At 48.6% G+C, this 27,263-nt stretch overlaps 1 protein-coding gene and 1 pseudogene across 6 annotated transcripts in view; both read right to left on the reverse strand.

Annotated features, from left to right (window-relative positions):
* Positions 1–27,263, reverse strand: part of NPRL3 (NPR3 like, GATOR1 complex subunit) — a 51,332-nt gene that overhangs the window by 7,526 nt on the left and 16,543 nt on the right. For 5 of the 6 annotated variants that reach the window (XM_053554162.1, XM_053554161.1, XM_053554160.1 and 2 more), the window contains 4 exons: positions 20,857–21,010; positions 17,501–17,582; positions 5,015–5,152; positions 2,881–3,037 (listed from right to left, as the gene is read on the reverse strand). In XM_053554162.1, coding sequence (XP_053410137.1) covers positions 2,881–3,037; positions 5,015–5,152; positions 17,501–17,582; positions 20,857–21,010 — 531 coding nt within the window. Of the gene's footprint in view, positions 1–2,880; positions 3,038–5,014; positions 5,153–17,500; positions 17,583–20,856; positions 21,011–21,192; positions 21,473–27,263 lie in introns of those variants that run through there. The other variant, XM_053554163.1, reaches the window with a different exon arrangement.
* Positions 19,058–20,030, reverse strand: LOC128560761 (peptidyl-prolyl cis-trans isomerase A-like; annotated as a pseudogene).

The raw sequence follows: 27,263 nt of genomic DNA on the forward strand, positions 1-27,263 counted from the left end.
TGTGATGGGTGCCTTAGTCCAAGCTACTTGGGGAGGCTAAGGCAAGAGAATCGCTTGAGCCCAGGAGTTGAGATTGCTATGAGCTGTGATGCCACAGCACTCTACCAAGGGTGAAAAAGTGAGACTCTGTTTCAAAAATAATAATAATAATAATATGTTTACATATATAAATTAAAACTTTAGATCTACAAGTTTACCTCTGGGGTAGTGGGAACTTTCTATTTTTGTATCTATAATAATTTGTAACTTTTTTTTTTTTTTTTGTAGAGACAGAGTCTCACTTTATGGCCCTCAGTAGAGTGCTGTGGCCTCACACAGCTCACAGCAACCTCCAACTCCTGGGCTTAAGTGATTCTCTTGCCTCAGCCTCCCGAGCAGCTGGGACTACAGGGGCCCGCCACAACGCCCAGCTATTTTTTTGTTGCAATTTGGCCGGGGCTGGGTTTGAACCCGCCACCCTCGGCATATGGGGCCGGCGCCCTACCGACTGAGCCACAGGTGCCGCCAATTTGTAACATTTTTTATCTTGACCAAAAAACCCCTAGAATTTACTTGTTGCTCCTCTTTGGATTACATAAATATGAGGGATTTCAAATCATCTGGTGACATTCACACCCCTGGGGCCAACACCCCACCTTGGGCTGAAGAGACCATCTCTAGGGAAGAGTGATATCAGAAGCTAGCAAGATGACTCCTAGGGCTAGGCCCCAGAGGCTTCCACATAGTAAAGTAGCACCAAACACTGGCTGATCCACACCAGATGTAGGCTGGGGGTGCAGCCTGCCTCTACCAGGTAAGGCCATGCCAGGAAAATGAGGGGACATCAGAGACATCAAAGCTTTGGCAGCGCCTGTGGCCTGACGGCACCTGTGGCTCAGGGGGTAGGTCGTCAGCCTCATATATGGAGGGTGGTGGGTTCAAACCCGCCCCAGCCAAACTGCAACAAAACAATAGTTGGGCGTTGTGGCAGGCGCCTGTAGTCCCAGCTACTTGGGAGGCTGAGGCAAGAGAATCGCCTAAGCCCAGGAGTTGGAGGTTGCTGTGAGCTGTGACGCCATGGTACTCTACTGAGGGTGATAAAGTGAGGCTCTGTCTCTAAAAAAAGAAAAAAAAAAGAGAGACATCAAAGCTTTGTCCAAGGAAACTCTGACAACAAGGGGGGTCACAACATCCAGCACAGACTCCCCATCAGATGGCCCCCATAGAAAGTGAGTGGCCAGCTCCTTTCAGGGCATAACATGGGACCTGCAAACACTCACAAAATTTTTTTTAAGATAAAATTTTGTTTCATGGATGCTACGAAGGTGAGCAGGACATAGTCCTGACTTGGTCCTGTCAAGCCTAGGAAAATGACTGAAATACAGACAGAATCAGGTAAGTGCTCTCACAGGGAGCGCATAAAAGGTCATGGGGTGCAGAGGAGGGAGAGATTTACTTGGAAACAAGAATTTTAAAAGGCTGCTTTAGGGAAAAATAATGGGATGAGCTCTCTAGTATGTTTCATAGGCCGTAACAGAGTCCAGCCTTATGCTTGGCTCCCTCTCCACAGGCCGAGAGAAGCAGCAGCAGCCCCTACCTCTTCCGGAACCTAGGAATTCTTTGTGCCAGGCCACTGCTGCCTCCTGGTGGCCGTGTGGTGCACACTGCCACCAGCCTGCGGGTCCTGGCCAGCTATAGGCACCACTTGGCCCTGCTCTCAGGCTGTCCTCTGGATAGTACCCATAACCCTGGGCAGCAGCCTGTCGTTGGAGGCCACTTTCTCCTGTCTCCAACTTTTCTTTCTGCTTTTCCTCACTCTCACAGGTGCCAACCAGCTCCACAGACAAGGCTGAGGGGCCTCTACCTGCTCAGAACGCATAGCCCTCTGCACAGACCAGCCCACAGCACATGGCACAACGAGGAGGTGGCACCTTGCACAAAGAGCACAGGCCAGCACATGTGCCCACACAGTTGGTCCTGGCTCTGCGAGTGGGCAGGACCTAGCCAGGTGCTGTGGCAAGACCTGTAATCCCAGCTGTTCAAGAGGCTGAGGCAGGAGGATTACTTGAGCCCAGGAGAGTGAAGTTGCTGTGAGCTATGATGATGCCACTGCGCCACAGCCTGGGCAACAGGGTAAGACCCTATATAAAAGGTGAGACTCTGTATCTCACCTTTGGGATGGCACAGCAATTGTTTGTTTACTGAAGAAAAGAATGTTCCTAAGGAAATAGTCTGAGTTGGCGGCGCCTGTTGCTCAGTTGGTAAGGTGCCGGCCCCATATACCGAGGGTGGCGGGTTCAAACCCGGCCCCGGCTGAACTGCAACCAAAAAATAGCCGGGCATTGTGGCGGGCGCCTGTAGTCCCAGCTACTCAGGAGGCTGAGGCAAGAGAATCGCTTAAGCCCAGGAGTTGGAGGTTGCTGTGAGCTGTGTGAGGCCACGGCGCTCTACTGAGGGCCATAAAGTGAGACTCTGTCTCTACAAAAAAAAAAAAAATAGTCTGACCTTCCTGGCCTCTCTTCCCACACGCTACTGCACGGGCTGCTGTGAATACCCCATGAGACGACCCCACACATTGCATGCTCCTGCCCACGCAGCCCAGTCCCAGTGTCTCATCTGCCAGCGCTAGGAGCACCTCACTCCATTCTCTTACAGCCTCGCCTCACCTCCTCACCACGTGGAAGAGGCAGCCCAAGACCCAGGTCAGTCTCAGACACCAGCATCTCCAAACATCACAGGACCCACCCTTACCCCTTGCAGGCTCACAGCAGCTCCCAGCTGGACAGTGCTGGGAAGACAACCTGGTGGGTGGTCTGCTTTCCTGATACCCCAGTGACTCCCACATCCTCAGGATACACCCGGGGCCCCTCATTCTCACCCATCCAGGCCCCAGGGCCACACCTGCAGCAAGGCCAGGTCTGCATCCTGGGCTAGCTGCTGCAAGTTCTTCACAGCAGATGTAGTCTTGATCACCCGCACCAGGGCAGGGGAACAGTCAATGGGGAGTTCACCCAACAATGTCTTCTCATCACTGAGCAGCAGCAAGGCATGGTAAGGGCTGCAAAACAGTCACCTGTCAGAGTACTCTGCCCCAGGTATGCATTTGGAACACAAAGGTACAGCTAGAGCCCTGCACTGCAGAGAGAAGAGGCCATGGAAGGAATCAGAGAGAAGAGCAGTAGTGTGTCTAGGGGCCTTCATAAAATCTGCAAGGATCACTGTCACCCTCAGAAAAAAACAAATCAGAACAAAATTGGGGAAGGCTTGAAGGCCAGACTCTGTATCTCACCTTTGGGATGGCACAGCAAATGTTTGTTGACTGAAGAAAAGAAAAGAATGTTCCTAAGGAAATAGTCTCAACTATGGAAAAAGCCAAATCCCCTTCACAAACTATGAACAGAACTACTTAAAAATATGCTTAGCAGGGGCAGCGCTTGTGGCTCAAGGAGTAGGGCGCCAGCCCCATCTACCAGGGATGGCAGGTTCAAGCCTGGTCCCAGCTAAAACTGCAAAAAAAAAAAAAATGCTTGCAAGAAAGACTGGGAGGGAAACACATCTGACTTGATGCATAGGACTTGGAGAGGGTGGAAAGAGGATTTGTAGTGCTTTGCTTCCTGTCATTTCCAAATTTTCAGGAATATACCCAGATGTCTTTTTACAATTAAAAACTATTCAAGTGTGGGCAGCACCTATAGCTCACTGGGCAGGGTGCTGGCCACATACACCAAAGCTGGTGGGTTCAAGCCTGGCCTGGGCCTGCTAAACAACAATGACAACTGCAACAAAAAAATAGCCAGGCATTGTGGCAGGTGCCTGTAGTCCCAGTTACTTGGGAGGCTGAGGCAAGAGAATCGCTTAAGTCAAAGAGTCTGAGGTTGCTGTGAGGCCACAGCACTCTACCGAGGCCTACATAATGAGACTCTGTCTCAAAAAAAAAAAAAAAAACCTATTCAAGGGCAAAGTGAAATGGCTCACATCTGTAATCGGGGAGGCAGGAGGATCCCTTAAGGCCAGGAGTTCACAACCAGCCTGAGCAAGAACAAGACCTCATCTCTACTAAAACTAGAAAAACTAGCCAGGTGTTGTGGCGAGGCCTGTAATCCCAGCTGTTCAAGAGGCTGAGGCAGGAGGATCACTTGAGCCCAGGAGTGTGAAGTTGCTGTGAACTATGATGATGCCACTGCACCACAGCCTGGGCAACAGAGTAAAACCCTATATTAAAAAAAAAAAATATATATATATATATATATACATATATATATATATATACACATTCCTTTTCCCAAGGAAACAGGAGGCTTGATGGGGCAGGGAGACAGTTCAGGCTCAGCTCTTTTATTTCTTTCTTTCTTTTTTTTTTAAGAGACAGAGTCTCACTTTATTGCCCTGGGTAGAGTGCACAGCCCACAGCAACCTCCAACTCCTGGGCTCAGGCGATTCTCTTGCCTCAGCCTCCTGAGCAGATGGAACCACAGGCGCCCGCCACAACACCCAGCTATTTTTTGTTGCAGTTTGGCTGGAGCTGGGTTGGAACCTGCCACCCTCCATACTTGGGGCTGGCGTCCCACCCACTGAGCCATAGGCGTTGCCCAGGCTCAGCTCTTTTCTTGCAGGAAATCAATTAAGAAGCTGAGATCCCACGAGTTCTGATTCAAATGCAGAAGATCCAGGAAGCAACACCAAGAAGACAAACTCCTTCTAACTTCTCTCCAGGATGCTCAGCCCCACAGACCTACCCAGGCTGCTCTGTCCTGGGGCAAGGGCCTGGGCAGGGAGCCCCACTCACCCAGGTGATGCCAGGAGGGCCTGGGGAAACCTAGGATTGGTCACTTCTGGACAGAGCTGGGTATAAAAGCATGGGCTTTAACATTTGTAAGCAGCTGAGCCCTACCTGCCAACTTCTGTAGTAGGAAGAGAAGAGAATTTCTGGAGCAAAGTAAGTGGTCAGTCTCAGGCAGAAGCTAGAGGGAAGGGCCACAGCAGGGAGTGTGTGCGAGCCAGGCACTCAAGCCAGGCACTCAAGCCAGGCACTCACCGGATGGCTTTCAGGCTCCTCTCGATGGCTTCAGGGGGGATCAGGCTTGAAGCTGCATAGTGGATCTTGTGGGGCAGGCAGAAGCTCACTTCCAGCCAACTGTTGATGTGAAGCCGCACCACGCCGGAAGTGCAGAGGCTGTGGAGAGTGGATGCTGCTACAGGGGATGCCACCCACCCACTCACACAAAAGTTTTCTAAACACCCTGCTTGAGGGGTGCTTATCCCAAGCACACTGCCCCACTGGGTGGAGGAAGCTGCAAGTGAAGACCTCATGGGTAAGCCAGCATCTTTTCAGAGGTCAGCACATTCAAGAAAACATGACAGGAATACACATCAAAAAAGTATTTCCAGCTAACCCCAGAATCTGTATTCTAACCACAACTTCATGAGGACTAATACACTAGAGGCCTCCTAATCCTGCCCTTGGCTGCCCAGGCCCTGGTGGACACCAGCACCAGGGTGCATCCTCATGTGTGTGAGCCTGCCCCGCACATCTGATGGAGGCCCAGGCACGGGAGCAGCCAGGCAGGAATGGGCCTACCTACAAAGAGGAGAGGGGAGACTCTTTAGGAGAGTCTCTAAAAGGCTTCGTGGTGCCATGCCCCCAGGACGTCCCAGTGGCAAGAAGTACACAGAACCTGTACCCTGCAGATACCAGCAGTACCTCAGGAGCAATGTGTCACCATAAACCAAATGGCCCACCCAGCCCCGCCACTTTACCATCATAGCAGGCCTCCCACTCTATATTCCCTCTCTTAATGCAATTTGGTTCTTTTAGGCCCCAAGCCTTGCTCAGGCCAAAGCACAGCAACACAAACCCTGACTCGCTATTCCTGTTACATCCCACCTCAACACCATCGGCAAATCCTATCTGTTCCACCTGCAGGGCCATCCAGAAGCCAGACCTTTTTAGTACCGCCAGGCCCAAGCTGCCCATAGCACAGGCCCCTGTCTACTGCTCCACGGCTCCCATCTGGGCAGTCCCACCAAGACCTTGCAACACATTTCTTGGGTGTATGTCCAGTCACTCAGGTGTGGCTGTTCTCAGGACCCTAGTGCTGGCCCTCAGCCACAAGATCTCTCCCCAGATACCTCAGGGCTTCTTCAATCCTTCAGTCTCAACTCAACTGTCACATTCTCAGTGAAGTATCCCCTCACCCCAGCCCCACTTCCATACTGGCCCCTCATGCTGCGCATACTTGTCCTGAGCACCTCGCCACAGGATGCTACTTATCTGCTGCCAAATGCTATCCCCCCACCAGAACACACTCACAGGAAAGGGCTCATGAGTTTTGCTCTCGTTCATTGCACTTCTGGTAAAGGGGTGGACACATGGTGGCCACAGAGCAGCATTTTGTGAATGGAGGAAAGAAAAGAACTAAGGGACAAGCTGTCCCCCTGGGTGCACTCTCTTTGCCAGAAAGCCCCTACCCTGTTCTCATGCTCCACAGCTGCATGTGGTTCCATGCAGCTCACTGTGGGAAGTACACTGAGGGAGGAAGGGGTTGTTTCCAGCAGGAGTATCCTAGATTCCCTGAGGGAGAGCCAGCCCCCATGCCCCACCTTGCCCTACAGCTCAGCCACAAGGTCCCCTCATTAAGTGCCAATAGCAATTGCTCCAGCAAAGCCCTCTATGGCTGGTCCTCACGTGTCCCCCAGGGCTCCAGGCACCATGTGGTGGGAACTCTACTGCTCTGTCAAGGCCTGGCCTTCGCTCTGATCCAGCGAGGCTGAGAAGAGCTGGGGCAGGCACCCTTCTTGCATCCTGCATAGGGAAGGAGGCACACAAAGCCTCCGGATGGCAACACAGGCGCCTGTGGCTCAGTGAGTAGGGCGCGGGCCCCATATACCAAGGGTGGTGGGTTCAAACCCAGCCCCGGACAAACTGCAACCAAAAAATAGCCGGGCGTTGTGGCAGGTGCCTGTAGTCCCCAGCTGCTCGGGAGGCTGAGGCAAGAGAATCACATAAGCCCAAGAGTTGGAGGTTGCTGTGAGCCGTGTGATGCCACAGCACTCTACCGAGGGCGGTAAAGTGAGACTCTGCCTCTACAAAAAAAAAAAAACAGTTCTAAAATAGAAGTAAAATACATCAGCTCTTGGCTCAGTGCCTGTAGCTCAGCAGCTAGGGCACCAGCCACATACACCAAGGTGGTGGGTTTAAGCCGGCCCGGGCCTGCCAAACAATGACAACTACAACAACAAAATAGCCAGGCATTGTGGCAGGTGCCTATAGTTCTAGCTACTTGGGAGGTTGAGGCAAGAGAATTGCTTAAGCCCAAGAGTTTGAGGCTGATATGAGCTGTGAGGCCACAGCACTCTACCAACGGCAACATAGTGATACTCTGTCTCAAAAAAAAAAATACATCAGGTCTTCTCCAAACTGCCAATTTGTATAGCACTTCCCCCACATTTCTCTGTTCCCTTTCCCATCACCCTTTCCCATCACCGCTGACCCTGTTCTGCTATTCCAGGCAGGACGGGCCAGCACACCCACACCCAGCTAAGTGTGGGGCAGCAGACAGCTCCATGAAGCATGGCCAGACTTATGCCTGCCCAAGTTAGAAGGTGCAGACAGCCCTCTCTCTGAGTCTCCTGAGAGGGAAGTGACCCTACAGCCCTCACTCCTGGCACCCACAGATGGTTCTTAGAATCTTTTCTCTGAAGCCTCAAGCAACAAACCAACAACCCCAAGCATCCCCCCAGAAGGCTGGCAGAGACAATGGCCAGTAATTTCTTTTCTTTTTTTTTTTTTTAGAGACAGAGTCTCACTTTGTCACCCTCAGTAGAGTGCTATGGTGTCACAGCTCACAGCAACCTCCACCTCTTGGGCTTAGTCAATTCTCTTGCATCAGCCTCCCGAGTAGCTAGGACTACAGGCACCCACCATAATGCCTGGCTATTTTTTTGTTGGTTTGGCTGGGGCCGGGTTCAAACTTGCCACCCTCAGTATATGGGGCTAGCGCCTTACTCACTGAGCCACAGGCACCACCCTCTTTTCTTTTCTTTTTTCTTTTCATTTTGACACTCTTGGTAGAGTACTACGGCATCATAGCTCACAGCAACCTCAAACTCTTGGGCTCAAGAGATTCTCTTTTTTTTTTTTGAGACAGAATCTCACTGTGTTGTCCTCGGTAGAGTTCCATGACATCACAGCTCACAGCAAACTCAAACTCCTAGGCCTGGGCAATTCTCTTGCCTCAGCCTCCCAAGTAGCTGGGACTACAGGCGCCTGCCACAATGCCCAGCTATTTTTTGTTGTTGTTGTTATCATCGTCGTCGTTGTTGTTTAGCTGGCCCTGGCTGGGTTTAACTCACCAGCCCCAGTGCATGTGGCCCGCACCCTAACCGCTGAGCTATGGGCGCCAAGCCACAAGTGATTCTCTTATCTTTTTTTTTTTTTTTTTGTAGAGACAGAGTCTCACTTTGTGGCCCTCGGTAGAGTGCCGTGGCCTCACACAGCTCACAACAACCTCCAACTCCTGGGCTTACGCGATTCTCTTGCCTCAGCCTCCTGAGTAGCTGGGACTACAGGCGCCCGCCACAACGCCCGGCTATTTTTTGGTTGCAGTTTGGCCGGGGCCGGGTTTGAACCCGCCACCCTCGGTATATGGGGCCGGTGCCCTACCGACTGAGCCACAGGCGCCGCCCCAGTGATTCTCTTATCTTAACCTCCTAAGTAACTGGGACTACAGGCACCCACCACAATGCCCAGTTATTTTTAGAGATGGGACCTGGGTCTTGTTCAGGCTGATCTTGAACTCCTGAGCTCAAGCAATCCACCCACCTCAGCCTCCCAGAGTGCTAGGATTACAGGTGTGAGCCACCATGCCTGGCCTTAGCCTAGAGTTTTAAATGCAAAAATAAGTCTTTATTCTCTCAAGTAGAGAAGAGGCAGTGGGAAAAAGAAGCATGAGAAGAACACAGAACATATGTATAACCCCAACTACCCCCGAGACCCCCACCAACCCCAACTGTCTGCTCACTGCAAAGTCCACAGCTGCCAAACACCCCACCTGCCCTCTCTCTAGAGCATCAGAAAACCCACACCTGCTTCTCCCACTGCAGAATCTCTGGGGAAGGGTCCAGGGGTAAGGGCTGTAGGCTGAGGCTGAGTGTGAAGGCAAAGGTTGGTCACTGCCAGTCCCTCCTCTCCCAGAGTGAAATACACAAGAATGTGTGGTAAGTGTCAAGATTTTTGGAATAGGGCCACATATGGTGGCTCCTTCCAATAATCCTAGCACTTTGGGAGATCCAGGCAGGAGAACTGCTTAAGGCCAGGAGTTCAAGACCAGCCTGGGCAACATAGCGAGAACCTATCTCGACAAAACCCAGAAAAATTAGCTGTGTATGATAGCACATGCCCGTAGGGAGGTTGAGCCAGAAGGATCTCTTGAGCTCAAGAGTTGGCAGTTGCAGTGAGCTATGATGATGCCATTGCACTCCAGCTAGGTGACAGAGGATTTGGGGAAAAGACCAAGGTCTTTCCCCAAGGTTCCAGAGGAGGGCACCACTCTCAGCTTTTTGCAGGACTGAGTCAAGTGTGTCTGAGCAGATGGAGCCATCCAGAGCCTTGCCTCACTTTGGCCTGAGTTTTGTAGGGTGGAAATCTCACATCAAACCCGAGAAACAGTCCATCCTCTTATGAAATCAAAGACCACTCCATGCACCAGATACAGTGGCTCATGCCTATAATCTTAGCACTCTGGGAGGCTGAGGCAGGATACCTTGAGCCCAAGAGTTTGATACCAGCCTGAGCAAGAGCAAGATTCCATCCATCCGTCCATCTGTACTAAAAATAGAAAAATTATTAATAGCCAGGCATGGTGACAGGTACCTGTAGTCCCAGCTACTTGGGAGGCTGCAGCAGGAGGATTGTGCAAGCCCAACAGATTGAGGTTTCTGTGAGCTAGGATGACACCACGGCTCTCTACCCAGGTGGCAGAGCAAGACTCTGTTTCAAGGGCAGCGCCTGTGGCTCAGTGAGTAGGGCACTGGCCCCATATACCGAGGGTGGTGGCCTGGCCCTGGCCAAACTGCAACCAAAAAATAGCCAGATGTTGTGGTGGGTGCCTATAGTCCCAGCTACCTGGAAGGCTGAGGCAAGAGAATCGCCTAAGCCCAAGAGGTGGAGGTTGCTGGGAGCTGAAATGCCACGGCACTCTACCGTGGGCGATAAAGTTAGACTCTGTCTCTAAAAAAAAAAGACTGTCTCAAAAAAAAAAAAAAAAAAACAAGTAGCTATTGGAACAGCACAGAACCAGAATTAAATACTGAGACTCCTATCATTCCAAATGCGGTCGTCTTGCTCCACCAAGTATCTCAGTAATGCCGCACATGAGCTGACAAGCAAGAGACATGTGCTGAGGCTCCTAACACTGGTTCAGGCACTTGGGGCACAGCAGGGAAGAAAAACCTTACTGCCCTGCCCTTGGGAGCCCCCGCACAGCAGCATCAGGAAAGAAAGATATTCATAGTCTTGAGCAAATTGAATAGAATGCTAGAAAAGTTACAGGAAAGAGGACAAGCGGTGGGGGGGAGGGCATAGTACAGATGTACATGGGAAGAGGGAGCTTAGGACATGCCTCATGCAGAGCCAGGAACAAGTCTCAGCTGTGGATGTAGGGAGGGAGGGAGAGGCAAAGAAGGAGAGTGGTGGGAGAAGAGAGAGAGAAATCACTAAGGTCCTTATAGCATCTGCCCAGTTTGATCATCTCTGGGAGAGATGGGGACTTCATTCCATTTCCCAAGGGAGGGTAGCAGCATCTGCTCCTCCACCAGTCACCTTTTCCTTCTGACTACTCTGCACTGAGGCTGGTGTTTTGTTAATGAACTAACCCAGCTCCTGAGTGTAGGACACTGAGTTCCACCACCAGCAGCAGACCCAGGCCAGCAGCAGACCCGGGAGGCTCCCTGACAGATGTCAGGGGATGGCTGCAAAGCAAATATGCCTGCCTAACCTCCAGCCCCCAGCTCTCAGGGAAGCCCTGCAGCTTCCCTCCAGCAGGAGTGCAAGCCAGAAGCTATACTGTAGTCTGCCAAGGGAGGGAAGAGAAGTTTGTCCCTGCTTTTAAATTCTTCAATGTTGAGACAAAATCCCATAGCAAAGAAAGATTTGGGGCCCTGAAAGGTTTCCTATTAAGTTTATATTTCTGTTTGCAGTGTGTTTAATAGTTTAGTCTGAAAACACTCAGTAGGAAAACACTGTTCCCCTTGAGGCTTATCCAGACCCTCCCAACAACCAGAAGAGCCCAGCCCAGCCTGTGGCAGGAGATAGACACTTCTGCCAGAGCCCTGCATCCTGTGCAATGACTGTGCGCAAGGCAGTAGTTGGCCTTTAAAACGTGCTCTTATCTCTTTCATATCCAAGATGAACATATGCACGAACTTATCCCATTACCATTACATTTCCACGTCTGAGAAAGAATGTTAATTTCTCACTTTTAGCTTATAACAGAAATGTTACTTTTTGGTCTCCTCTGTTTATTACTCTTTCTCCCCTAGGACAGAGATCTATGAAGCTTTCTGTATACTCTGCTTTCCCTGGTCCTACCATGGCCAGACTTCCTACCACATATATGAGGATGCTGCATGGCCCCAGAGATCTAGGGAAGCTCCAAAGCCCTCTCTTGAAATTTCAAACACAAGTTCAGGCACAGGTATACTTTTATGGATACAGGGGCTAGAACTCTCAGGATATTCAGGGCATCCACAGGCCTGACCTTCTGAAAAGCCAGCAATGTGAGGGCTACAAGGATCATCTGGCCTGGCTGGGCCCTGGCCAGCATTGCACAAGCCAAGCCTCCCAGGCCCCACCATAGGCCCCGCTAACCCAGACAGCCTCCAACATACCCTACAAATCTACACTGCTGTTACTCCTGTCTACAATTCCTTCCACCACTAGCAGACACGCAGTGCTTCCACATGCTAAGGATAAGGATCATGTTACAGAAAATGAAGGGACAGCCCTGCCCTCCTGGGGGACAAAACCCAATAGTTTCAGGAATGAGATGCTGTCACTGAGGTCTCTGAGCACCACAGGGAGACACAGGTGCTGGGGTAGGTGGGGTGGCTTCTTGAGGGATTCACACTCTCAGCCTATGTTCACAGAGACACAGGTCCCAGGGGACAAGGACACCAGGCTACTGGCTTTTAGTTAAAATAGCAAATCCAAGACTAGGCACAGTGGCTCACACCTATAATCCTAGCACTTCAGGAGGCCAAAGCAAGAGGATCTCTTGAGCTCAGGAGTTTGAGAACAACCTGAGCAAGAGCGGGACCCCGTCTTTACTAAAAATAGAAAAACTAGCTGGACGTTGTGGCAGACACCTGTAGTCCCAGCTACTCAAGAGGCTGTGGCAGGTGGATCACTTGAGCCCAATAGTTTGAGGTTGCTGTGAGCTAGGCTGACACCACAATCCTTTAGCCTGAGCACATAGACTCAGACTATGTCCAAAAAAAAGCAAATCCAGAATAATTCCTTTGAAAAAATCCCACTCTAATCTCAAACCTCATTAAATCTCACAGCTTCTAGCCTTTCAGTTCTGCTCTGAGAAAACTTCCTCAGGAATCTGGCAGAAGTCACTGTCAGGTCTATGGCCATACCACCCTGAACACATCTGATCTCATCGGACTTCAGGAACTAAGCAAGTTGGGCCTGGTTAGTGCTTACTAAGAGAGTCTCTGTCAGGAAAGAGGGGCCCTGATTGGTAAGGTCAACTTAGTTCCCTTCCTAGCACAAAGGTACAGTCCATCCTGCGGAAGCAGTGGCAGACCAGGCCCTCAAAGCCAACCACAGACCTGCTAGAACGAGGAGAGTAGGGAGGCCACAGACCAGAGGGGCTCCTAGATGGATGCAAAACCGTGCTAGAGCCAGGCAGGAGCAGAGCACAGGAGAGCAAACTGCTGCCAGGACCCTGACAGAGGGGCATGGCTTCCAGCATCGCTGGGACAGTCCCCAGACTCAGGATGGGTGGGGGTGGGAGTTCCCCTAGAGGAAACGTGCTCCTGGGAACTAACAAACAGAATGCCTGTCTTAGGGGAAGAATACTGAGTGATAATCACCAGGATCTCTGATTCCTGCCCTTTAAAAATGGCCACTATGGGCTCGGCGCCTGTGGCTCAGGCAGCTAAGGTGTCAGCCACAGACACCTGAGCTGGTGGGTTCGAATGCAACCCGGTCCTGCCAAACAATGACAGCTGCAACCAAAAAATAGCTGGGCGTTGTGGCAGGTGCCTGTAGTCCCAGATACTTGGGAGGCTGAGGCAGGAGAATCGCTTGAGCCCAGGAGTTGGAGGTTGCAGTGAGCTGTGACGCCATGGCACTCTAAACAGCCTGAGGCTCTGTCACAAAAAAAAAGGCCACTATGTGGCGCTGGGTAGCCTCAAGCTCCAAGCGGCTTGCACCCACGCAGACCATCTAACAAGCAGTCCAAAGTCTTTATTTCCTTCTAACTTTCCAACATAATTCAAATCCAAGAAATATAGCCCATTCTTTCTCTAGAAATATAAAGAATGGTATTCCTTTTATTTTTTCTATTTTGTTAACAAAGTCTAGCTGGGCATTGTGGTGGGCGCCTGTAGTCCCAGCAACTTGGGAGGCTGAGGCAATCACTTAAGCCCAAGAGTTTGAGGTTGCTATGAGCTGTGACGCCACTCTACTGAGGGTGACATAGTAAGACTCTGTCTCAAAAAAAAAAAAGAAAGAAAGAAACAAAGTCTTGTTATATTGCCTAGGCTGGACTCAAACTCCTAGCCTCAAGCTATCCTCCTGCCGTAGCCTATGCAGGGTAGCTAACTACGCAACTGAAAACAGAATGAAAAAGTCCTTACATTACAGTACAGACAGGCATCTATAATGTACTATTAAACCGCAAGAGCAAAGGGCAAAATTGCATGCATAGTATGCCAATGCTGTGTAAAAAGAAACAAAGATTTGTGTTTGCCTGTGTGATAGGAGACACATGGCTCCCTGCCAGACACATCCTGCCACTAGGGTGGGGGGATCAGCTAGAGGGAACAACAGGAAGGACACAAGGCACTCAGACTTTCTCTCTTTTTTTTTTTTGAGACAGTCTCAAGCTGTCACCCTGGGTAGAGTGCTGTGGCGTTACAGCTCACAACAACCTCAAACTCTTGGGTTTAACCAATTCTCTTGCCTCAGCTTCCCAAGTAGCTGGGACTACAGGAGCCCACCACAATGCCCAGCTATTTTGTTGTTGTAGTTGTCATTGTTGTTTGGCAGGCCTGGGATTTGAACTCACCAGCTCCAGTGTATGTGGCTGGCACTCTAGCTGCTGAGCTACAGGTACTGAGCCACTCAGACTTTCAAAGTTAATAAATACGTGGCCTTTTCAAAAGTTGAAGTTAAGGCTCAGCACCTGCAATAGTGGTTATGGCACCAACCACATACATCAAGGGTGGCGGGTTCAAACCCGGCCTGGGCGAACTAAACAAGTGCAACCAAAAAAGAGCTGGACGGCTCGGCACCCGTAGCTCAGTGAATAGGACACTAGCTACATATACCGGAGGTGGCAGGTTCGAGCCCTGCCTGGGCCTGCTAAACAACAATAACAACTGCAACCCAGAATAGCCAGGTGTTGTGGCGGGCCCAGGTAATCCCAGCTACTTGGGAGGTTGAGGCAAGAGAATCGCTTAAGCCCAAGAGTTTGAGGTTGCTGTGAGCTGTGATGCTACAGCACTCTATTGAGGGCAACATAGACTCTGTCTCAAAAAAATGTTGAAGTTAAAAAAAAAGAAATTGAAAATTAGCAAAATTTGAATATGATTATCACTGGGTACAGGATTATAGATGACTTTTACTTTCTTTACATCTTTCTAAATATCCATAATGAAGAAGCATTGTTGGTAAAAATCAGAAAAAAATATTTAAAAAAATTTTTTTTTGGTAGAGACAGAGTCTCACTTTATGGCCCTCAGTAGAGTGCCGTGGCCTCACACAGCTCACAGCAACCTCCAACTCCTGGGCTTAAGCGATTCTCTTGGCTCAGCCTCCCAAGTAGCTGGGACTACAGGCGCCCGCCACAACACCCGGCTATTTTTTGGTTGCAGTTTGGCCGGGGCCGGGTTTGAACCCTCCACCCTCGGTATACGGGGCTGGCGCCCCACCGACTGAGCCACAGGTGCCGCCCTAAAAAAGTTTTTAAAGAAATGATCCTGGGGCGGCGCCTGTAGCTCAAGGAGTAGGGCGCCGGTCCCATGTGCCGGAAGGTGGCGGGTTCAAACCCAGCCCCAGCCAAAAACCATAAAGTGATCATCAGAAAACATAATCTACTGTAGTCCCAGCTGCTCGGGAGGCTGAGGCAAGAGAATCACGTAAGCCCAAGAGTTAGAGGTTGCTGTGAGCCATGTGACACCACGGCACTCTACCAGAGGGCGGTACAGTGAGACTCTGTCTCTACAAAAAAAAAAAAAAAAAGAAAAAGAAAACATAATCTAAAAACAATAAATGCTTTAAAAAAAAAAAAAAAAAAGAAAGAAATGATCCTGGGCGGCGCCTGTGGCTCAGTCGGTAGGGCGCCAGCCCCGTATACCAAGGGTGGTGGGTTCAAACCCGGCCCTGGCCGAACTGCAAACCAAAAAATAGCTGGGCATTGTGGGGGGCGCCTGTAGTCCCAGCTACTTGGGAGGCTGAGGCAAGAGAATCGCTTAAGCCCAGGAGTTGGAGGTTGCTGTGAGCTGTGTGAGGCCACGGCACTCTACCGAGGGCCATAAAGTGAGACTCTGTCTCTACAAAAAAAAAAAAAAAAAAAAGAAATGGTCCTGTATAAAACATCACTGCTCACACCTCATGGGGCCACAATGGAGTTCACCTGCCAATTCTCCAGGGCAGGCCCACCTCAAGGAGAGTGCACAGGGTGTAAGGGGTCTGTCAGGAGGGGGTGGGGGCACTGAGCTGAACACATGGTAATGGAGAGTGTAGAGACATGAGAGAACCAGGAAGGAGGAAGAGAAGGCAGGAAGGTGAAAAGAAAAGCCTAAAGTAGCAAGGGAGGCCCAGAGGGACTGGCTGAGCTGAGGAGAAAGGCCTGTACCAGACGTGCTATCTTCCCAGCAACGTGCCTGGAGCTATGTGGTCCCCGCAGCTGTGACAAGGCACTAAGCGAATGGGCACTGGAGCTGCAGGGACAGGAAAGGTACTCATCCCCAGCTTCAGCTTCAGGGCCCAAAAGGAGCCAAAACTAGCACGGGGACCCAGGGCTGTGGAGCAGCCCTTCATCTATGTGAAGGGCATTGACATAGATGCCCTTAATGAGAAAAGGACATCGGGGCAGCACCTGTGGCTCAAAGGAGTAGGGCGCCGGCCCCATATGCTGGAGGTGGCGGGTTCAAACCCAGCCCCAGCCAAAAACTGCAAAAAAAAAAGAGAAAAGGAAATCTTTGCTTGTCCATGTTTACTAGAGCTGATGCTCAGCTGCCAACACAATCAGCACAACCATAAGGGCCCCGTAGCCACAACACTTGCTGCCTTTACACATTCAGTGTCCCAAACCCTGGCTGCTCCAATGTGGTGAGGAGCACAGCCAGCCCCAGCTCTACCCACTGGGCCTCAGTTTCCTCATGGGTGAAAAGTGGGCTCAGTGACACCTCGCGAAGGTGGACTCAGAACTTGGTACTTGTGGCTTGGCGCCTATAGCTCAGCAGCAAGGGCACAAGCCACATACACTGGAGCTGGCAGGTTAGAATCCAGCCCAGGCCTGCCAAACAACAATGACAACTACAACAAAATAGCCAGGCATTGTGGCGGGCTCCTGTAGCCCCAGCTACTTGGGAGGCTGAGGCAAGAGAATCAGTTAAGCCTAAGAGTTTGAGGTTGCTGTGGGCTCACAGCACTCTATGGAGGGTGACATAGTGAGACTATCTCAAAAAAAAAGAACTTGGTACTTGTATTTGTTTGATAATTCAAAATACTCTGAGACTCTCATGCATAACTTTAGGCTCACCTTCTATTTTAAGAGGCATCTGGAGGGACTGCCCCAGCTGAGTGTATTCCACTAGCAAAGGGGCTTGCACTTGAAAAAACACCACCATTTGGGGTGGTGCCTCTGGCTCAAAGGGGTAGGCCACCGGCCCCATATGCCAGAGGTGGTGGGTTCAAACCCAGCCCTAGCCAAAAACTGAAAAAAAAAAAAAAAAGAAAAGAAAAGAAAAGAGGGCAGCGCCTGTGGCTCAAAGGAGTAGGGCGCCGGCCCCATATGCCGGAGGTGGTGGGTTCAAACCCAGCCCCGGCCAAAAACTGCAAAAAAAAAAAAAAAAAGAAAAGAAAAGAACAAACACCACCATTACTTCTCTTAAGGGCAACCATAGAATTATCCCTTCCCAGTGCTCTCTCACCCCAATCTCAGCAGAGCTCTAACAAGTTGCACACTGAGAGAGTGGTGTCTAGCACAGGAGGGCCCCATCTGTGGATGGTCCTCAGGATGGCTGACTCAGGAGGGGGTTTAATGAGGATGCTTACTTGGCTTACCTATCATAAGCTTCCTTGAGATCCCTGGCCAGCTTGCACTTGGGTAGGATGTGATGGAATGGGGACTGAGGACCTTCATTTCCTGCAAGAATCACAACACAGGAGAATTCAGAGCTTTCAAAGCAAGGAAACTTTTATAGGTTAGAATAAGAAATACCTTTAAAAACAAGTTTAACTTGAAAAGAATTTTAAGTGACTATTTAAAACAAACATCAAGAAACTTCTCATTTCTTTTTACAAAATCTATGCATCTATTTGAACTAAAATTAGACTTAGGTTGATTTGTTTAACTACCTGGAACATTTGCATTTAAACTTTACCCTGGCCCTCCCAACCTACTGTCACAGCACTACAGAGCAAACTGTCTCACTGGTCCCTCCTGAGCTCCTCCCTCAGACCACCAAACCTTGTCCTGTTTCAGTGATCAGGTGTTTTCTTACCATATCTCATTCCTCCCCCTCAAATGTATCTGCTAATAAAACTTATTTTTATGGGCCGGGAGTGGTGGCTCATGCCTGTAATTCTAGCACTCTGGGAGGCCGAGGTGGGTAGATTACTTGAGCTCATGAGTTCAAGACCAGCCTGAGCAAAAGCGAGACCCCGTCTCTACTAAAAATAGAAAAACTAAGGCAAGATGATCGCTTGAGCCCAAGTTAGAGGTTGCTGTGAGCTATGACGCCATGGCACTTACCCAGGGCAACAACTTGAGACTCTGTCTCAAAAAAAAAAAAAAAAAAAAAAAAACCAAAAAACTTATTTTTTAGCAGTGTGTTGTGGCAGGCACCTGTAGTCCCAGCTACTTGGGAGGCTGAGGCAAAAGAATCGGTTGGGTCCAAGAGTTTGAGTTTGCTGTGAGCTGTGATGCCATCACAACTGAGTGTATTCCACTAGCAAAGGGGCTTGTACTTGAAAAAACACCACCGAGGGTGACATAGTAAGACTCTGTCCCAAAACAAACAAACAAACAAAAAAAAAACCTTAGTTTTACAGTTTCAACTTTTACAGTTGAAAAGTCTTACTAATCCTTATCCTAAATTTCTGGAAAAAAATATAAATACATATACTTAAACTTAATTTTTTTTTTTTTTTTTTTTTTTGAGACAAAGCCTCAAGCTATCGCCCTGGGTAGAGTGCCATGACATCACAGCTCACAGCAACCTCCAACTCCTGGGCTCAAGCAATTCTCTTGCCTTGGCCTCCCAAGTAGCTGGGACTACAGGTGCCCATCAGAACACCCGGCTATTTTTTGGCTGCAGCCATCAGTGTTGTTTGGAGGGCTCAGGCTGGATTCGAACCCGCCAGCTCAGGTGTATGTGGCTGGCACCTCAGCCACTTGAGCCACAGGCACTAAGCCTAAATACATATACTTTAACTTAATTTTTTTTTTTTTACTTCCTATATAAAGTCACAGTCTCTGTAGAGAATACTGTAAAAGAAAATTTATGGACTGTTATTATCCTACTTATAATTAGTACATAATTGGTCAAAACAAAAATACACTGCAAATTTTGGTAGCTGTCAAACATACAAGGTAAAGATAGGGCTGTTTGGTTTTTATTTAGTTTTTATTTCATAATCATAAACTTTAACTCTGCAATCCAACTAGACATGAAGTGGAATAAGGAAAATACGCAACCCAAAGAACTGCAGTGAGAGCACAGAGATTATAGGATATTCCGAGCCAATGGGGTAGAGGGGTATTCTGAGCTACAGAAGGAATGGTTGGGTGGTTGAAACATTAAGTCAAATTTATTACAGTTGTCCACAGTCAGTAATGGTGATCTTCTTGCTGGTCTTGCCATTCTTGGACCCAAAGCGCTCCATGGCTTCCCCAACATTCATGCCTTCTTTCACCTTGCCAAAGACCACATGTTTGCCATCCAACCACTCAGTCTTGGTAATGCAGATGAAAAACTGGGAACCGGCTCAGCGCCTGTGGCTCAAGCAGCTGAGGCACCAGCCACATACACCTGAGCTGGTGGGTTCAAATCCAGCCCGGAGCCCGCCAAACAATAATGACAGCTGCAACCAAAAAATAGCCGGGCGTTGTGACGGGTGCCTGTAGTCCCAGCTACTTGGGAGGCCGAGGCAAGAGAATTGCTTGAGCCCAAGAGTTGGAGGTTGCTGTGAGCTGTGATGCCATGGCACTCCACCCAGGGTGACAGCTTGAGGCTCTGTCTTAAAAAAAAAGAAAAGAAAAACTGGGAACCATTTGTCTTGGGTCCAGGATATGCCATGGACAAGATACCAGGACCTGTATGCTTCAGGACGAAGTTTTCATCTTCAAATTTCTCCCCATACATAGACTTGCCACCAGTGCCATTACGGCATGTGAAGTCACCACCCTGGCACATAAACCCTGGAATAATTCTGTGAAAGCAGGAACCCTTATAACCAAATCCTTTTTCTCCAGTGCTCAGAGCACGAAAGTTTTCTGCTGTCTTTGGAACTTTGCAAACAGTTTGAAGGAGACGCAGCTCAAGGGCTTGCCCTCAGTGGCAGTATTGAAGAACACCCTGGGGTTGATCATGGCCGATACCAGACGACTATAAGAAGAGGCAGTGTCTGCCAGACAGGGTTGATTTTTTTGTTGTTGTTAATTTACATATGACAATTAATACTTTTATTGCTGAAATAACTAGGTCTGGCTTCAATTTCCTTCCCAATTTGCTCTTTTATGCCTGAGATGCTAGCCAAAGAAAACAGAGTGGGAGTGTTTATATGGATGTCCCTCTATGCTTTTGAAATCTTGATGGCATGCCAAAATGACACAGTGATCTATTGGCAAAAATTATTTTTAATAATTGGTTAGTTAACTCAATTAGGTTGCCCTTCAATTTGGTTGAAAGCAAAGAACCATAAACCACCGACCACGTCAACTTGATATTCCCAGAGGACCCTCCTGGGTCTTCCTGCCCCAGGCCTGCCCCAGGGTAACACGTCTACCAGAACAAGGGCTGGCAGAGGCACCTGTCCCAAGCGAAGGGTCACCATCTAGTGGTGCGTGGAGAAGGGGAAAATTTCCAGTAGGGAATTCAATTTCAGCATATCCATGCAAGAAAGCAGACCTACAAATGTGCCCCTTGGGAAGCCTTCCTGTATCCCCCAGGCACAATCAATCAGCCCAAGTGAAGATAACGTACCTTTCTAAGCCTCAGTATCTACATCTGCAAAACAGAGATGATCATGGCCCCCATGTTGCAAAGCTGTTGTGAGGACTTCCCTTCCAATCCCTGGCTCACTAACACTGATGCTATTCCCAGCTCCTGACTGCATCGCTGACACTAACCAATCTACACTGCAGAGAGGCCATCAGCCAGCCTAGACCCGGGCCCATGGTCTTCCACCACACTCACCATCAGCCATAGCAGACACCTCGTCCTGGAGGGCCAGAATCAGCTTGGCCTCCTGAGTGAGGTACTGGCAGCGGCGCTCCTCGTGTTGTAGCACGGTGGCAATGCGCCGGGAGAGAGTGTGCAGACAGTTTATCACTGATGGGTCAGCATTTGCCTGTAGGAGAGAGGCCATTTTCAGACTCAAGAGACACAGCTCCACGCAGTTTAAGTGACACTAACACATGTGCATCGCAAAAACTCAAACCATGAAAGAAACTTTCTCCTATCTTCCCCCAGGCTCCTCTCCAGGGGCAGGGGTGTCCCCAGTTTCTTGAGTCCCCTCCAGCGCCCACTCACAGAAACACCAGCTGCCAGCCCCCATCCTCCATCTTGGGAATGTCCACCCGGATGCTAACACAGGAACGGCTCTGTGGGGCTTCCCTGTGGGGCACACAGGCATTTCCACTATGCCAGGTCTGTAAAGAAAGGCAGGGTGCAGCTGAGGGATATATCCTGCCTGCTCACCTGTCGTGTAACGCTGGGTCACAGGCCCTCATCTGGGAAAATCAGCAATCTACTTCCCTCACCAAAGCCTGAGTGGAGGGCGTTTTAAGTCAGACTCATAAAGCCACTCGGAACAAGAGCCTGCCTATGTAAAACGCCTGGAAGGGTCTGTGGTCACCACTGTCCTGCTGACTACTAGTAGGCAGAGTGGCCTATAACATGTAAGAATTCAGTCACAACAAGCCACATCACCACAGGGGTACACGGTGCAGTAACAGTTCTATGCTTATTGTTTACTGAACACTTTCTATTCTCAAGGATGAGCACTCTTCCTAGCAGAAATGATGCTGGTTAATCAGAAAGCCAGCAGGTTTGAAGCCCTAGCACTCCTTTTGCCCTCATGTTGACTGGGTCAAAGGAGGGTACAGGTGGCTCTCAGGAGCAAGACAGGCCCTCACCCCTCCTTATCCTATCAAGGACCAGTCAACCAAGAACCACACCTGCCCAGGCTGAGGGTGGAGTGTGCAGCTGTGGGGCCTGTGAGAGGACTAGAGGGAGCTGATAATCAGGTCAACCATGACTCAGCGCTTCTGGGGGTAAACAGGGCTGCTGAGTCATCTTTAGGGGTGGAGATGGGACAAGGGAGAGGGATGAATGGTTGCTGCTGATTAGAATCCCTGGTGCTGCCTCTGCTCCTGTTTATCTGGTAGGCAGGGCCATGCCCAAAATGTTCACAGGCAGACTTTAGAGCCCAAACCTGACCCACACAGTAAACACTTTCTTTACTTGGAGTTAGAGAGATTTCCTATTCTCAGCAGATCCTATGATCAGAAACAGAACTCATAAATGGGCAGATTACAACAAAGCTACATGCCCGGGGTGGGGAGGACTATAGTTCCTATGCTGTGCCCACCACTGGGCAGCAGACCTGCCCTCCTTGTCAAGGTTGTTCTCTCAACAGCATCCTGAGAACTGGAAGGCCTACTTATAGAGTATATAAAAAACACATATTTGGAAGAATCTGTATAAAAATACACCCACCAGTAAAGCAGGGAGAGAATGACCCTGGACACATGATTCTTCCCATGAAGAAGTATTCAAGTTACAGCTGAGAGCTGATCCTCTGCTGGAAGTCCGGCCAGCACAGCCACCACAGCAGCTTTAAGTTATGTATCTGGGGACCACCTGCTAGAGTTTCCCACACGTGGTGCTCACCCTGGGCAAGTCTCCATGACCTGCATGACAGGTCATGTCCTCTCTACACAGCCCAACACTGAATAAGGGACATGCTAAGAAATCTACCATCCAGGGTGTACCAGAGTGGGAACTCTTAGAAACTGCACACTTTTACCATATGTGATAGGAAGTAGCATTAGATTTAGGGCATCACCTGTAAGACTTTCTTACCCCAAAAACTTTGTACCCAAATGTAACCAAGCCTTCAAAGTTAACTTCTAGCTTTCAGGAAATGCAGGGATAGAGCGCAAGTCTGACTATTTGCACAATGAGATGAACATGGAACATTCAGTGGGAGAAAGGGTGGGAGAGTCCTGGCTGTGCCCAGGGATGCCAGTTTGCATCCTGGTTCAGACAGCCTAACTGGGAAAAATGTTTTAACCATCAGGAAAAGTCTCAGTTGACCAGGTTAATAATTGATATCAACATATTATAGCAAATTCTGTCAGATGTAAAAAGGGTATCATGGCATAAAATAAGTGTCCATATTTTATAATGGTACCTTCTGAAGTATGTAGTATGAACAGCCATGACGTTTGAGAGTCATCCAGAAACAAAGAAAGAGGAGAGGGGCTCAGTACCCATAGCAGTGGTTATAGCACTGGCCACATGCACCGAGGCTGGCAGGTTCAAACCCGGCCCGGGCCTGCTAAAGAACAATGACAACTTCAACAACAACAAAAAAAATAGCCAGGCATTGTGGCAGGTACCTGTAGTCCCAGCTACTCAGGAGGCTGAGGCAAGATACTCGCTTAAGCCAAAGAGTTTGAGGTTGCTGTGAGCTGTGACACCACAGCGCTCTACCAAGGGTGACATAGTGAGACTCTGTCACAAAAAAAAAAAAAGAAAGAAAGAAAGAAAGAGGGGAGGAACAGATGGAGCATGCAAAGGCAGCAGCTATCAAACTTCAGAGACAGGAGCATAAGGTTTGTTAGACTATTCTCTCTCGTTTATAGTTTGTTTAAAACTTTTCAAAGTAAAGAAGTATAATTTTTACATCACTACTGAAAAGAGAAAAAACATGTCCACCCTAAACACCAACTCCTTACACTATTAAAATTTTCCAGGCTCATGAGCGGTGCCTGTGGCTCAGTGGGTAGGGCACCCGCCATATACACCCAGGCTGGAGGGTTCTGCAACAACAACAACAAAAGCTGGGCGTTGTGGCGGGTTCCTGTAGTCCCAGCTACTTGGGAAGCTGAGGCAAGAGAATCACTTAAGCCCAAGAGTTAGAGGTTGCTGTGAGCTGTGATGCCACAGCACTCTACCAAGGGCGACATAGTGAGACTCTGTCTCAAAAAAATAAAAATTAAAAATAAAATATAATTTTCCCCACTCTCCCATGTCAGGGCCAGCTGAAGCCCTACACTGTCTCGTTTCCTGCTGCATCCACCTGGCAGTAGTCCATCCATACTTCCCCAGGTTTTGGTCTCATGCCCATTTCTCTTTCTTAATGGCCACAGGATGGGCCAGTATATAATCCTAACTACACTGTTTAATCATTCCCTAACTACTATACCCAAATCATTTCCAATTTAATTATTATTACAAAACTCTTTATACAGTTATAAAAGCTGCTTGTTTTCTTGGTAACATTCCTAATGATGAGACTCTAGGCCTAAGGGCATCATACATTCTCTGCTCCTTCCCAGAGATGACTGGCTGCCTGCAACGCCCAGGTGGGGCCAAGGCTGCTTCTCAACCCCCTCCCACAGGGGTTATCAGTGCTGACAGGAGGACAGAATTCATCACAGATCATGTTTATTCACTTGCCTTTTTTTTTTTTTTTTTTGAGACAGTCTCACTCTGTCATTCAGGCCCAGACTAGAGTGCCATGGCATTAGCCTAACTCATAGCAACCTCAAACTCTTGGGCTCAAGCGATCCTCCTATCTCAGCCTCCCAAGTAACTGGGACCATGGGTACCTGCCATGATGACCAGCTAGTTTTTTTATTTTTAGTAGAGATGAGGTCTCGCTCTTGTTTAGGCTGGTCTCCCAACTCCTAAAATCAAGCAATCCTATTGCCCTCAGCCTCCCAAAGTGCTAGGATTACAGGCAGGAGCCACTGTGCCCGTCTCATACTTGCTTATTTTGTACTTAATTTATCTCTCTTTGTGGCTGTATTATGTAATTATATAACAAATACAAAGATACTGTGAAAATACAAATATGTGAAAGTGTATCAAGCATAAAGTGAAGATCTCCTGAAATCTTATACCACAGGAACAACCACCATTAACAAAGACTTTTGCTGCACTTGGGAAGCCAAGGCAGGTGGATGGCCTGAGCTCACAGGTTTGAGACCAGCCTGAGCCAGAGCCAAGACCTCATCTCTAAAAAAAAAAATAGCCGGGCACTATGGTGGGTGCCTGTAGTCCCAGCAATTTGGGAGGCTGAGGCAAGAGAATTGCTTAAGTCCAGGAGTTGATTGGAGGTTGCTATGAGCTATGATACCACAGCACTCTACCAAGGGTGACAAAGTGAGACTCTTGTCTCAAAAAACAAAACAAAACAAAAAACAAAGCCTTTTGTTTTAATATGTAGATCTTTATTATCAACAAAGAGCCAGTCTTAAAAATTAAGCTCCATTTTGGGTGGCGCCTGTGGCTCAGTGACTAGGGCGCCGGCCCCATATACTGAGAGTGGCAGGTTCAAGCCTGGCCCTGGCCAAACTGCAACAAAACATAGCTGGGCGTTGCGGCGGGCGCCTGTGGTCTCAGCTACTCAGAAGGCTGAAGCAAGAGAATTGCCTAAGCCCAAGAGCTGAAGGTTGCTGTGACCTGTGATGCCACGGCACTCTACCAAGGGTGACAAAGTGAGACTCTGTCTCTTAAAAAAAAAAAAAAATTAAGCTCCATTTAAAAAGAGTTTTGCTTGGATGGCGCCTGTGACTCAGTGAGTAGGGTGCTAGCTCCATATACCAAGGGTAGTGGGTTCAAACCCAGCCCCGGCCAAACTGCAACAAAAAATAGCTGGGCATTGTGGCAGGTGCCTGAAGTCCCAGCTACTTGGAAGGCTGAGGCAAGAGAATTGCCTAAGCCCAAAAGCTGGAGGTTGTTGTAAGCTGTGATGCCACAGCACTCTACCGAGGGTGAAAAAATAAGACTCTGTGTCTAAAATAAATAAATAAATAAATAAAATAAAAAAGAGTTTCTTTTTATCATTATTGTGATTTGGAACCATTTACATTGAGACCTATGGTCTCCCAACCAAATAAGCATCAATGGGAAAAAACCACTTTGAAATTTAGAATGGTGTCTATAATTCTTCTTGTTATTGATTGCACCTCTCAGCATTAAAGGCAAGAATGGTATCCAATAGTGCAGCATGTCAGAGAATACACTGTCCTTTGTCACCGAGATCTAGTCAATTCCTTGCTGTCACTTTCTGTACATAAGCCACTGTGCAAATCACATGTGCCCAGAAAAAAAAACTATTGGATTCTTTGTGAGATAGTGAGATAGTTCAGAATTCTGTTATTTAACAATCACTGAATACAAATTTCCTAGGTATTTCATAACATAAGCCAGTCCCTACCCAGGGGTACATTTTCTGTTTATTTGGATCCTTGTGTTGTAACAGGCTTTCTACCAGTTGTATTTCCTGTAAGTGGTGAGAACAACCTCAGAAGCTGGGCTGTTTTAAGAAACAACTAGACTGGGCGGCGCCTGTGGCTCAGTGAGTAGGGCGCCGGCCCCATATGCCGAGGGTGGCGGGTTCAAACCCAGCCCCGGCCAAACTGCAACAAAAAAATAGCCGGGCGTTGTGGCGGGCGCCTGTAGTCCCAGCTGCTCGGGAGGCTGAGGCAAGAGAATCGCGTAAGCGCAAGAGTTAGAGGTTGCTGTGAGCTGTGTGACGCCACTGCACTCTACCGAGGGCGGTACAGCGAGACTCTGTCTCTACAAAAAAAAAAAAAAAAAAAAGAAAAAGAAACAACTAGACTTAATCAACAAAATGGAAAACAACAGATGATGGTGAAGACACCAAGACCCTGGAACCCTCACACATTGCTAGTGGGATGTTAAATGGCACCTCTGTGGGAAACACTTCAGTGATTCTTCCAAAGGCTAAACACAGAGTTGCGACATGACCCACAATTCCACACCTAAGTGTGTATATATCCAAGAGGGAAAAAAAATGTGTCCACACAAAAACATGTACACAAATGTGCATATCAGCACTGTACTTAATAACCATAATATGGAAACAACCCAAATGTCTACCAACAGACAACTAGATAAACAGAGAGTAGTCTATGCACAGAAAGGAATATTATTCAGCCATAAGAGGGAACAGCATGTTGATACATGCTACCGACACTGATAAACCTTAAAAACATGCCAAGTAGACAGACACTAATGGTTGTGTACTGTATGATCTCGTTTATATGAAACATGCAGAATAAGTAAATCCACAGAGACGGAAAGCAGACTAGTTGTTTCCAGGGTTGGGAGGAAAAGGAGAGAATGAAGAGTATCTGCTGATAGGTACAAGGGTTTCCTTTTGGGGTGTTGAAAATGCTCTGAATCTAGATAGTGGTGATGGTTTCACAACATGATAAATGACCTGATGGCATCAAACTGTACACTTTAAAATGGTAAATGATGTTATGTGTATTTTACCAAAACAAAAAGAAGTAAACAGTAAGGCAGACTCTGCCTACGCCTCAGGAGGGCCAGCGCATCCC

The sequence above is a fragment of the Nycticebus coucang genome, chromosome 12 (assembly GCF_027406575.1).
Source record: "Nycticebus coucang isolate mNycCou1 chromosome 12, mNycCou1.pri, whole genome shotgun sequence".
NCBI classification, from domain to species: domain Eukaryota; kingdom Metazoa; phylum Chordata; class Mammalia; order Primates; family Lorisidae; genus Nycticebus; species Nycticebus coucang.